The sequence below is a fragment of the Rhipicephalus microplus genome, chromosome 6 (genome assembly GCF_043290135.1).
Source record: "Rhipicephalus microplus isolate Deutch F79 chromosome 6, USDA_Rmic, whole genome shotgun sequence".
Classification (NCBI taxonomy): Eukaryota; Metazoa; Arthropoda; class Arachnida; order Ixodida; family Ixodidae; genus Rhipicephalus; species Rhipicephalus microplus.
The window spans coordinates 189516486-189530096 of NC_134705.1; the positions used below are offsets into that span (position 1 = coordinate 189516486).

Sequence of the window (13611 nt, forward strand, 5' to 3'; positions counted from 1 at the left end):
CTCTTTTCGTGAATCTGGCAAGTCTGGAATAACGTGAATGCGGCTTCCCAGGTCAGCACAAGCTTTTGCATGTGGTGAAGTTGTATCCAATGTGCCGATATCGGAAAAGTCGGCGATTTCACTGAGGAAAGCGACAGTAGTGCCTCTAGGGACGTGCTGAAACTCATTGCTGAAGTTGGTCAGCAGAACTCGAGAGCGTTTATTCTCTAACCGAACAAGGCATCGGGCTATGCAGATGTTTCGTTTGAGCAGCAGCGGGATATTTGCCGCTGCAATACCTTCATAGTCGTTGAATTCATCAAAAACGTCGCAGGTTACCAAGGTCAACACGCTACTCTTCGGCGGTAACGTGACGTCATCGTCAACAATTCTCAAAGCATTGATGTAACTGCCGTGAGGGTTGCGCGCTAAAGCATGTGCCGTAGGAAACGTCACCTGCGACTCTTGCAAATCAATCACGGCTTCATTATCATGCAGAAAGTCCAGTCCGAGAATTAAGTCCCTCGAGCAACTCGGCAGTAGTACAAAACCTCCGAGATACGTAAATCCGTGAATACTGACTCGCGCTGTGCACCGTCCCACCGGAGTGAGAAGATGGCCTCTTGCCGTACGTATCTGCGACCCAGCCCACTGGGTAGAAACCTTCTTCAGCCTGCAGGCAAGACCCATGCTCATAACGGAAGTGTCTGCTCCAGTGTCAATTAGCGCCATTACTTCTTCGTCGTCCACAGTTACGGCAATGTTTGATGTCACCACTCTTCGTACCACGTTTGACTGCGTCTGTGCATCTTTTTGCTGTCGTCGCTGTCGTCCTAGTGTAGGATCATCCGTAGAGTCAGCGTCAGCGGCCTCACCTCCGGAGGTCGCTGGACTCAGTTTTTCCGGCTTGCAGGACTGGGTGAACGGCGTCTCGGAGTGCCGCGTGAATAGGCTGGGCCGGTGACCTGTAGCGAGCAGGCGACGACGAGCGAGGCTCTTGCGACCGATGTTCGATACTGCGACGATTCGAGATGAAACTCTCTATTTCCAGTGGTCGCTCGCCAGGTCGTGGACGAGGGGCATTAGGCGAAAATCCACGGAGACCCACATGACGGTATGGACTAGTTCGGTAGACGTGTCCGGCTTCCCCGCAGTGGAAACAAAATGGCCTGTGGTCGGGTGTACGCCAGATGTCACTCTTTCTCGGTCTTGCTTCGGCGATCAACGGCGAGCTGCAAGGACGGAAGCCTACCTCCATTTGCTAAGCGTGTCGCTCACTGGGGTAAAATACGCTGGTTGAACTGCACGATGGAGGACGTCGCACTGCTTCCGCGTAGCTCATCTCGATGCAGTGCCTCTGTTGTGGCGCCTCGGACGGTTGGGGAGCGTGAACGGCTTGCCGTAGCTCGGCGCGTACCATCTCCGCAATGGAGAGCTGCTCTACAGGTGAAGCAGTCACCTGCATCTTTTGTAGCTCTTCCTTAATGAGAGCTCTGATAAGCTCTCGCAACGCGCTGATGTCATTGCCGAGAGTGACAGAAGTGACCTCACTTGGATGTACACCACGGTTATACTACCTGGCACGCTGTTGAAGGGCCCTCTCCATGGCAGTGGCTTCCTCATGGAACTCCGCAAGTGTCGCAGGCGGGTTTCGAATCAGGCCGGCAAAAACCTTTTCTTTAACACCACGCATTAGGTGGCGAACTTTCTTGGATTCGGACATAGAGGGCTCCGCACGCCTGAAAAGCCGATCCATGTCCTCTATGTAAGTCGTCACCCTTTCGTTAGGGCCTTGAACCCTTGCCTCTATAGCACGCTTCGCTGTCTCTTTCCTGTCCTCTTGGGCAAAGGCCTTGAGGAACTGCCGGTGAAACTCATCCCATGATGTAAGCACTGCTTCATGGTTCTCAAACCACGTTTTCGCGGAGTCCTGCAGGAAGCAGTACACATAGCGTAGCTTACGCTTCGGGGTCCAATCGTTGATGACGGCGACCCGGTCACAATGCTCGAGCTAGTCGTCGGCATCTTCAAAAGCAGCTCTGTGAAATGTCTTCGGCGTGTTGGGCTGGTTGATAACCAGGTGCGCTGGTGCTGGCGCGGTGACGTTAGGCGGTGTTTGATTCATAGTCCTCTGACGTTCAGGCAGCAAACCGTGCTGTGGCTCGAGTCCCTGGAGACGACGGCTGGAACGTACGTGCACAGGGGTAAGCTCGGCTGAGCTTCTCGATGGACTCGCGTCAGGGGTGCTCTCAGGGGACCGTATCATCTACCGTACCCCGCACCTCCACCAGAAAATGTCACAAAGACACAGGTACGCAGGTACAAAACAGGGCGTTTACTTTTGTAACCCAAGGGCCAGAAACGTGAACACCAGAGCACGCGCACACCGAACTACTTCGTTGTCCTCCTCAGAGGCTGGCTACTATAGTTGCCAGCCTACCTTGCACCAATATAACAAAGTCGCATCTAGCACAAAAACACTGCGTTATATCCGAAAATTTTTTATAGAAGTTTATCTGTAGTGATGTATCTATGAGAGCTATCCCTCACGTACTAAGTTGTAACCGATAATTTGTTACATCCGAGCCCGTTATATCACAATTTGAGTGTCTAAGCATTTGCTGATGTGCAGTTATCTCAATATATTAGTGTAAACGTTCTAGTAGAATTTGTGAAACAAGTTTCATGGATCTGGCGATTCTATTCTCAATGTAATGTAGCCACCACTTGGTACAACGTGTGTATAACATGGCATATCCACTCGTTTCACGCATTATTTTCAGTTCCTCGTTGAAGTTCCCATCCAGAAAACGTCCATGCTGCCTCGGGACTGGTTCAAAATAAGTTCGTACGTATCCTTACGCATTCGTTTAAAATTGATAGAGATGCATGTCTGACTTGGAAATGTTTCTGTAATCCACAAAGATGAGTGAAAATGTGCTGTGCCCTATATAAAGAAATGTCCATTAATTCTAACTGTAAATTATGCAAAGTACATCGAATGCTGTTTTACATGTAATGTGTCTACTGTAATGCAGGGTGTTAACTACAGATGAATCATAAATTCAGACTCGAAGGAACCTCCAGGTTTTGTTTTGATTATTAAGAAGTTCTCACATATGTGACTCTCAGTAACGTGACACCAGACATCATGTTTAGGGGTGGATTTCATCGCATTTCTAAATTTTTAAGCATTTTTGAACCCTAACTGCACAATATAAACAGAAAAGCAGGGGGGCGTGCGTAAGATTCAGAAGTTTGTGGGACACTTGCTGCACACTAGACTTTTTAAAGGAATCCTGAATTGTCATTTGCTTCTTTTCTATAGTATGTGCTCTTAACCCAACGCTCTTAATGCCAGTTGAGAAGTACCATAGTCTACCATGCTTGTGCTTCGTTTCATATATTTGTTTAGTAGCAAAACCTTTTTTTTTTAATGGCATGAGGTCCTTATTCATTTTTTGACAGTTCTGATTGTATAAGCGTGTTAATTTTTAAATAGTAGTGGGAAAGCAATAAATAAATTCTGTATGGACTCACAAAAAGGACGGTTGAACTGAATGATGGAGTTTGATTCAACCAGCTTTTGAATAAACTGAAAGGATAGCGGGCCAACCGAAAATTTGATTTTAATTTTTTTAATTTTAATTTTTTTTAATTCACCCGAAGTACAAATCATCGTGTGTTTACTATAGTATTTACTATATAATGTCTGATAACAAACATTATATAAGCATATAATCGTGCCATGCTGATGAAATAAGTCAAAAAATATTTTATACTGTCTGAGAAAATAATGCCACATTCCCTCCTAAAGTTTTGTTATCGCCCCATTTGACTGTCAGTAATTCTCAGCACTAACCACACCTGCAGCGTTTGAGAAGCTTCAGGACTGCAGTAGATCACTTTGTTAAGGTCACGCGCACTTCGCGAACATTATTCTCGAACCTACGTGACCGCTAGCGATAATGCTAGATTATTCGACAGCACGCGCATAAATGCCGACGCGCTGCAGCGCTTGGCGGTTGGTCAACGGCTGACGCTCTGTTCGCCGCTGTCAGTGCCAGTTTCTTGCTGTAATGTGATTTTCCTTTTACGTGGCCACAAGTTTGGCCAAATAAACAGTTTAGTCTGAAAATCCAGTCTGCTCCTTTCATCCGCATCACGACCCCGTAACAGTATATTGATTGGTTTGTGGCAATGCATTAGAGATTAACATGAGGTAATGCAACTAATAATAAGTTCAGAGGCCTGAAAACTTCACGTTTTAAAAAACGAGTCTCTGGAGTTTTAATTTTTGCTACGTTTTCGGTTTGGGAACTACAAATATAGTTCATATTCTACGTAAAACTATTATGTGTTCTAATGCTCCAATTTATAAAATACTGCACTCGCCTAGTCTCCTTTCACAGACCCTTGTCATTGATGCAACTAACGTTCATCTAAAAATACACGGAAGTACTCCATGTTTTTCACGGCACCACGGAAAACGATACGCTGCAGGCAGTAAACACATAATGCAGATGTGCGGTAAAAATTGGGGAGAAGTGCTGCTAAATAATAAAACAGGTGCATTACACACAGTTCTACCTCAGAACTTATACATCAATTCATGGCTTAAAAAGAAGTCATAGATCAAAGCCTGACGTTCCTTTCGTGTGTCTGCCATAACTGGACTCTTCTTGAGCCGTTGGATCACCTTGTCACTGTCCGCATCGCAAAACTCAACGATGCAACAACTCCTCGTCACATCCGGGGCAGCGACAGTTGATGGCTTGTCGGGCAGGGACATTGTGGGGATGCCATGTGGAATGGAGATCCTTATAAATGTAGATCATTAGCTGTGGCAGGGCGCCAGAGATTATGCCCTGAAAACATATAAGTTATGAACTTGACAAGTGGTGTTTTACTGTGTATCATTCACCCGAGTAACTGTAAATTACTGCCGTACACTCAAACCTCATCATAACAATGTTGCATCTTCCAGCAAAATAAGTTTGTTTTATTCAAAAATTCGTCATGAAAGTATATTCCTTACACTATATTCATTGCAAGGCTATTCTTAGTTTACTTCCTTATAACCAATATTTTGTTATATTTGGGTTCGTCATTTTGAGGTTTGAGTGCAGTTCTTCTTGACTGTTTGGTTTGCCTGCAATTTCGTTTAGGACCAAGACTGTGAGCCGGTTCCGGCCGCCTGCGGTCGAGTCTCTCTACAAGGACCTTTGCGTTGCCAAGGAAGTGGCGCTTATGCAAAGCCGCAAGTCTTGGCTTACTTTCCTTGAGTAAGGATGTTGCACTTGAATTCGCATGATGTGTGTGCCCTTCGTGCAGTGTTATATGTGTGTGTATTGAGGAGACAGACTTTCATTTGTTGCGACGACACAGAGCTAATATCCCAGCGAAAAGCGGGGCAGATGTGAGTTATTATTTTAATTAATGCGTAGAATTTTCAAGCAAAACAAAAGAAGAAGTGGATGCGAGGGCAAGTTGATTAACAGACAATGTGGCAAATATAGGCATGAATTCTAATAATTTGTCTCTCTGTTCACTTTTCCTCGTGGATTCACCAATTCAGTGTAAAAAATAAATAGCTCTATTTCTATATGCTTTGCGTGCATTTATTGATTTCATCAGACTGTCGCAGGTTTCATGTATACTTTGTATTCGTAGCTGTGAAACACATCGCTTTCTGATTTCGTGGCTTTGTCGAACTCCGGTACAGGGTAGGCTTCAGTCCCGACATATCCTTTTTATGCAATGTTGTCATTTTAGTCTCTTTACAGCATTCAGGGATAACCACCTTTTCGTTGTTGTTTTTTTTCGTGGAAGTTAAAAGAACTCTAAAGAGGAACAGTGATTTAGTTTCGATAGATCAACTGCATTCCGAGAACTCTAATGCCATAAATTTTCTGGTCATAAGTTCATTATTAGCAGAGAAGGTCAAGGCTGAAGATTTATTTGAAAATTTTGCGCTGAAAACTCCCTGCGTGATGTAACGAATTTCGGAACGTATATTTCATACTTTCGCGACATCGACTCGGTGAAATTCTCCGAAACTTCATAGTCTAGGTCTATGGCACCTATAGATGACAATTACCTGCATTTTTATCGAGTAGAAGTTATGAAGGACCAACTAGACACCTTCAAAATGTACTACGTCACAGTGTTTGGTGCGGGAATCTCACGGGGGTGTCGCCACCCGCATTATCTTTTCGCGGGTTTTCTCGGTTACCAAGCGTCGTGTCGCGGTAAGAGTGGTGTTGTCGGGATTGTGAAATTTTACTTCCCTAATATGTGAAAAATTGCTTTGCTCTTTAGTGTCCCTTTAAAGGGCCCCTAAACCACCCAACGGTCGAAATTTAGTTGAGGTGAGGAAGTTGTGCTCGAGTTTACAGCGAACACGTAGCCGTGAGAATTTTTTGAAACGGTGTTGTAATAGCGGAGTTACACGCGTTAGATGATCGAAACGCGGCGATCGCTTCATTCCCTCTTTCCTACGCTACCCTCTTCCAAAACCGCTTGGCTCCTCCTCGCTGAGTCAGCTGAGTGCCCCTCCTCATCTCGCATGGCATGCGTCGCCCCTGACGCGCTGTTCGAGACAGCGTCTACTTTCGGTTGCCGCAATCAGCCACTCCGACGCCCTTGCTCACCGTCAACTGTGTTGTGTGTGTCATCTGGGTGCACTGATCGTTGACTAACCACTGTTGCTGTCGTCCCGGCCTGTGCCCCTATGCTAGCGACTTGACGGTTGCGTTACGGGCCGCAGATGTCGATTCGCAAGCGCCACCACGACCAAGAACAGCAAAGTGCGCACGAACAGCTGTTCGCAGAGTGACCGGAAGTCGCCAGTCGTCATTGTCCAATCGCAAGCATCGAAAATGATGACGTCATCGAGTTTCACTGGTGATGTCGCACATGTCAGTGGCGGAAGTGGCGGGGACCGGAAAGGAGAAGCTATTGTTTTTTTCGAAATTGTGGCGTGCCCACTACCTGTAGCGCTGGAGCGCGTGGCATCGTTGATCGCGACGGCATTCTGCACGTGATGCACTTGTTTACTTGAAATGTTTGGGAAAATATCGGAGGGGGTTTGGGGCCCTTTAATGTATGATCATCAGAGAAGTGTGACTATAGGACTCGTCATTGCAGGAAGCTCAGTACAAGGTACACGGACTACCAACAAGCCGTGAGGAGCATCGCCACTGTGGACTGCTTCCTCTCGCTGGCCGAAACCGCCTCCCAGGCCGGATATTGCAGGTCAGACTGACGAGAGCTGAATCTCCAATTGCCAAGTGCACGTTTATGTTTCATACTTTCTTGCAGATTCTCAAGCTTCTAATCCGAATTTCCATTTTCACCGCTGTCTCAGCACAAACGGTGCCCACAAAACTTTTCTTTTAGCACGGTCAGAAAACAGTGCCGATCGTTCTTTTAGCACGGTCAGAAAACAGTGCCGATCGGTAGTCGAGCCTTCCGAGAGCACGCAGGCAGAATGTTATGGCGCTGCCTGTGGCCTAAAATATACAATTCTCAGGCTCAGCTAGAAATTCGTCACTCTTCTTTCTACAAATGATGCCATGTACCCAAATAACTGCACCATATACCCAACTTTGTAACCATTGGCTAACTTGAGCATTGCGACCTGCACAGTTACCGCGGTCGCCGCATGCTCACGCTCTCGATCACTCAGGAAGTAAGCCACATGTTTGAAGGAAAAAAGAACAATGTGCTGAAGGTCACAATGCTTCCCTTTGTCTTTTTTCTCCTGCGCAATCTCTTTTTGCTTAGTTCCAGCGGGCCTGTCGGGTTGAGGGAAGAGAGAAAACAAGCACTGCGTTCAACAAATCTCTGCGACCCCGCTCGTTCTTGACGTTTTTTAAATATTTTTGTGACAGTTGATTCGTGACTCCAATCAACCCATTCGATGGTTAATTGGAAAAGGGTTTTTAGGCCTCACTACTGGGAAGCTAAAGAGATTCGTCACGTATTAGTAGTAAAGCACAGTTTCACATTCCCGGAAACGCCTATCTTACCGTGACACGGCACTAGGTAAGCGAGAAAACATTCAAAAAGAAAAAGCGGGTGGAGACACCACCTGGAGATTCCTGCGCCAAAGACAGTGACTTCATAGATTCTGACAGATTCTACTGCATCATACGTAATTTCTATCTAACTGGTAAAAATCAAGTACAGCCGACCAGAACTTTAGTCATTGCGCACAGCGCCTACTATTTTGTCTCTCAGCACTGTATTATGGAGCGAAGTTACAAAAAATTGCTTTGTGGACATGTGCTTTGTGGGCATACAATTGTCCACGCTTTTTTTTTTAAACTTAATTCAGTCGTACGGCAAAGATACACAGAAAAAAAACTGCCACTCATGCACGATAGCTAAATATTTGGTTGACTGTACGCTGTCATCTGTGGATGCCATAGACCTAACGTACCAAGTTTCAGTGAAATTCATCGAGCCCTTGTCGTGAAAATTAAAAAAAATAAAATTCGAATTTAGTGATCTCATGCACGGAGGTTTCTGCATGAAATTTAATAAAAAACTTCAGCTTTGATTTCTCCGCTAATAATGAACTTATGGGCTGTGACAGTGAAACTTGTGACATTAGAGATCTGAGAGTAATGTTTATCAATCTAAACCAACTCATTATTTCTCTTTAGTGTCCTTTCAAATCTGTAAGCATTTCTACGCCTACTCAATGAGAAAACCGTCCATCCGTCCATCAGTCACATGAAAGGATTGCTGTGAATAAATGAACAGATTCGATGAATGGGGCTAGTTGATTCATGACGGCTTAGCGATCTGCATCGTACTCGTCCTGTTGAAGTGCATCCCGTGTGCTTTTTGTTGTGCATGTTGCTTTGCCACTAATGTGTCGCTGAGCCACAAATGGAGAAAAGAGAATAGTTTTTCACTACGGCGCTTGTGCTTGTACCAGGGACCTCACACTACAAAGGGGAGTATCCTTACCACAGTGCTACGCATCCATGCTTGCAAAAATATGAACGTATGTGACCTAAATGAATATGTTGTGCCCACGGTGCATAAGAAAGGACCTAGCACATCAAGAAATTTCAAAAATGTGATGTTAAACGCATGTTTTGATGGTCCTGGAATGCTTATATTACAGCACAACATCCCATAGTGCACGCATGAGTGATAGATAGAAGATGAAGAGCTTACAAGGGCTACAGAGAAGATGAACAACGCCGTGCTGGTGCTGCTCAAAAATGGCATTTCAAAGACTGCTGCTGCATGCATTAAAACGTGATTATTACCATTGCTTAGATAACTCCTAACGGAGATTATGCGTGATTTTTCTTTTTGTTGGTATCAGCGCACGTGCTGCTATTAATGTGCAAAACTGAACACTGCCTCAGGCCGCAGATGCTGCCTAAAGACCCGCCTACGATCCGGATTGTCCAGGGAAGGCATCCAGTGCTGGAGCTGAGTTGTGCGCAGCAGCAGTACGTGAGCAACGACACTGACCTCAATGTAAGCAGACTGCGGCATTGCACGATCAAGTGAGCTGGCTTCATATTGTCACGATGAGTCACAAGTACTGGGGGATTTATTAAACCACCGGGTAGCAATCTCTAGGACGATGCGTCAGTCGTGGCTGGCTCTCGAGCAGAGAAGAAGCACGCGATCTTCTTTTTCCTCCAGATTGAGAGCCGCTCTTGCTGTCGACCCACTACGTGCTGGTGGCATTATCCCCCCTTCCGAAAAGAAAAAAAAAACAAGTCCCAAAAAGAGGAAAGAAAAGTACATAGCATCACCGCGATGCTACTACATAGGCACGTGAAAAAGAAATTGGAAATTCGGATAAAGTGAAAGTAAAAATTGAAGAGCGTGCCAATATAAGGAACGTCAATGAACGAGAAAGCAAATTCACACAAATAAACAAAAAACACAAAGAATGCTGTACGGTAAAGGAAAAGTTACGAGCAACGCGCAATAAATGGTTTCATGCGCAACACATGAACGACGTCCGGCTTCAGTCATGTCCTGCTCCGTGCATGGGATGTTGAGTTCGGAACCACTTTGTAGTTCACGTCACTGACGCGGCGTAACACTTTATATGGGCCAAAGTACTGGCTCAGTAACTTTTCACTAAGGCCACAGCGGCGGACTGGCGTCCACACCCAAACTTGATCTTCGGGGTTGTAAAACACTTCTCTGTGGCTGGTGTTATAGCGTCGTGCGTCTGCCTGCTGTTGCTGGCCGATGTGCAGTCGCGCGAGTTGCCGGGCTTTTTCAGCACGCTCTGCGAATTCTTTGGCGTCAGTTGCCAACTCGTCTTCGTCTTGACACGGTAGCATAGAGTCTAGCATGGTCTGCACTTCGTGGCCGTAGAGAAGCCGAAATGGCGTGAATCGCGTGGTCTCTTGCACAGCGGTATTATACGCGAAGGTCACGTAAGGTAAGATCCGGTCCCATGTTTTGTGCTGTACGTCAATGTACATTGAGATCATGTCTGCGAGGGTCTTATTCAGTCGCTCGGTAAGTCCGTTGGTTTGCGGGTGGTACGCAGTTGTCCTTCGGTGTCTGGTGTTGCTCAGTTTGAAAACTTCGTCCGTAAGCTGCGCCGTGAATGCCGTCCCTCTGTCCGTTATTACACTGGAAGGAGCACCGTGTCGTAACACGATGTGGCGCATGAAAAATTGTGCTACCTCAGAAGCCGTGGCTCGTGGGATCGCCTGCGTCTCAGCGTAGCGTGTCAAATAGTCGGTCGCAACGATCACCCATTTGTTGCTGTCCGAAGACAGGGGAAATGGCCCGAGAATGTCCATGCCGACTTGGTCGAACGGCGTGCAGGGTGCTTCGATGGGCTGAAGCAAACCAACTGGTTTAACAGATGGTTGCTTTCGGCGCTGACATTCCCGACAGCTCTTGACGTACTTCTTGATGCTTGCTGAAAGTCCTGGCCAATAGTACCTCTCGCTCACTCTGGCAAGTGTCCTTGAGTAGCCCAGATGACCGGATGTGGGTTCGTCATGGCAAGCGAAGAGGACGTCGTCTCGCATGTCTCGAGGAACCACCAGGAGGTAAGCACGACTGTTCGAACGAGCGTTCTTCTTGTACAGCACACCGTCTCGCAGGCAGAACGACGTCAACGAGCGGGATAAATGACGTGGTATGATAGCGCCCTGGCCCTCTAAATGATCAATGATTGGACGAATCTCTGCGTCATCTCGCTGCCGTTTGCTCAAGTCTGATGCGCTAACGGCGCCCAGGAAGCCTTCGTCTTCCTCTGCTTCCTGACTGACGACATGAAGGGGTGCGCGTGACAGTGTGTCAGCGTCTTCATGCTTACGGCCGGACTTATGGACGATGGTGACATCAAATTCCTGCAGCCGCAAGCTCCACCGTGCTAGCCGTCCTGAAGGGTCACGCAGACTTGCCAACCAACAGAGCGCATGGTGGTCTGTCACTATCTTGAAGGGACGACCATAAAGGTACGGGCGAAACTTTGTGATTGCCCACACGACTGCAAGGCACTCTTTCTCCGTAGTGGAATAATTCGCCTCGGCACGGGATAGAGAGCGGCTGGCGTAGGCTATGACTCTTTCGGCGTCCTCTTGACGCTAAACGAGCACTGCACCGAGCCCAATGTTACTAGCGTCGGTATGGACCTCCGTGTCAGCATCATCATCGAAATGAGCGAGAACGGGCGCTGATTGAATGCGCTTTCGCAGCTCATCAAAAGCTGCTTGTTGCTCGTTTTCCCAGCCAAACGGTGTGTCGTCCCTTGTAAGACGAGTCAGAGGTTCTGCTATCTGTGAAAAGCCATGAATGAACCGGCGATAGTAGGCACACAAACCAAGGAAGCGCCGGACGGCTTTCTTATCGACAGGAGCTGGTAATTCGGCAACAGCGGCAAGCTTGTCTGGATCGGGCCGGATTCCTTCGGCGCTAACTACATGTCCAAGAAATTTTAGTTCTTTATAGCCGAAGTGGCACTTCTGTGGCTTTAGTGTGAGGTCCGCTGATCGGATAGCCTCCAGCACGCTGCGCAGGCGGTGAAGGTGCTGCTCGAATGTGGTAGAGAAGACCACCACATCATCAAGGTAGACAAGACAAGTCTGCCACTTGAGCCCTGTGAGGACAGTGTCCATCATTCGCTGGAAAGTTGCCGGCGCTGAACACAAGCCAAAAGGGAGCACTCGAAATTGGTATAGGCCGTCTGGAGTCACGAAGGCTGTTTTCTCACGGTCTCGCTGATCTACCTCGATTTGCCAATACCTGCTTTTGAGATCGAGAGAAGTGAAATAATGGGCACGGCGAAGTATATCCAGCGAATCGTCGATACGTGGCAGCGGATACACATCCTTTTTGGTCACGTTGTTAAGCTTTCGGTAGTCGACGCAGAAGCGTAGCGACCCGTCCTTCTTTTTGACAAGTACGACTGGAGATGACCACGGGCTGTTAGATTGTTCAATAACGCCACCGCCAAGCATCTCGCTGACTTGTGTACGTATCGCTTCACGTTCTTTAGCCGACACGCGGTAGGGGTTCTGGTGTATCGGGCGTGCGTCCTCGTACATGATGATCCTGTGTTGAGTGATAGACGTCTGGCGGATCTTTGAGCAACTTGCGAAGCAAGACCTGAACTCGAACAAGAGCGCTCGTAGCGCAGTCTGGTTATCGGTGGACAGATCAGGATTGATGTCAATATTACTCATTGATGTGTCGGTGGTATCCACTAGTTCTGACGTGAGACAGTTGGCGACGTTTGCTACTTCGTGGGCAAACGCTATCGAAGTGCCACGGAACAGATGTCGATGCTCGTTGCTAAGGTTGGTTACGAGCAATTCAGATCGGCCATCACGAAGGTGTATTACACTTCTAGCTACACAAATGCCTTGCTGCAGGAGGTGTTCTAAATTTGTCTCGGCCACCACATCGCCATCGCCCAAACCACAGCATGTTACGTTGACTAGAACACTTGCTCGTGGAGGAAGCGTCATGCTCTGTTCAGAAATACGGAGTACGTCGACACGCTTTCCGTCATCCTGCACGCTGATTGCTCGCTGGGCTGAGAACGTGACGCGGCGCTCTTGCAGATCAATGATAGCTCCATTTTCCTGTAGAAAGTCAACTCCCAGGATGACGTCACGGGAACATTCGCGTAGAACGAGGCAGCTTGCTACGAATGTATACCCTTGGATCTGTACTCTAGTTGTGCAGGCACCCAGTGGAGTAACGACGTGGCCACCAGCTGTCCGAATCTGCGAGCTGTGCCACGGCGTGATGACTTTCTTCAGCTGCGTTGTCAGTTTCCCGCTCAGTATGGAATAGTCGGCACCGGTGTCCACTAACGCATTAACTGCACAACCATCAATTGTCACTGCTATGCCGAGTGAAAGTCGGCCATCTTTTGCAGCAGTATGTGATGTCAGACCGGTTTCTGTACGGTTCTGCGTTAATAGGAGGTCTTCAGCGCTTCGACGTTCAGCGACCCCGCCCCCAGAGGTCCCTTGGGCTAGTTTTTCCGGCGGGGGCTGGGAGATCGTGTGGTAGAATACCGCTGGGGCGTTGATGAAAATCGCCTCGGTGATGGCGAGCGTGACTGGCGCCCGGCAGACGGTTGTGCATGCTGCTGGGCGAGGTAGTTTT

At 47.5% G+C, this 13611-nt stretch overlaps 1 protein-coding gene across 1 annotated transcript in view; it reads left to right on the forward strand.

Annotated features, from left to right (window-relative positions):
- Positions 1-13611, forward strand: part of LOC119168238 (DNA mismatch repair protein Msh3) — a 39836-nt gene that overhangs the window by 16887 nt on the left and 9338 nt on the right. Inside the window, exons 11-14 of the mRNA XM_037419643.2 lie at positions 2763-2827; positions 5148-5264; positions 7129-7236; positions 9372-9486. Of these exons, the coding sequence (XP_037275540.2) occupies positions 2763-2827; positions 5148-5264; positions 7129-7236; positions 9372-9486 (405 nt within the window). The remainder of the gene's footprint in view (positions 1-2762; positions 2828-5147; positions 5265-7128; positions 7237-9371; positions 9487-13611) is intronic.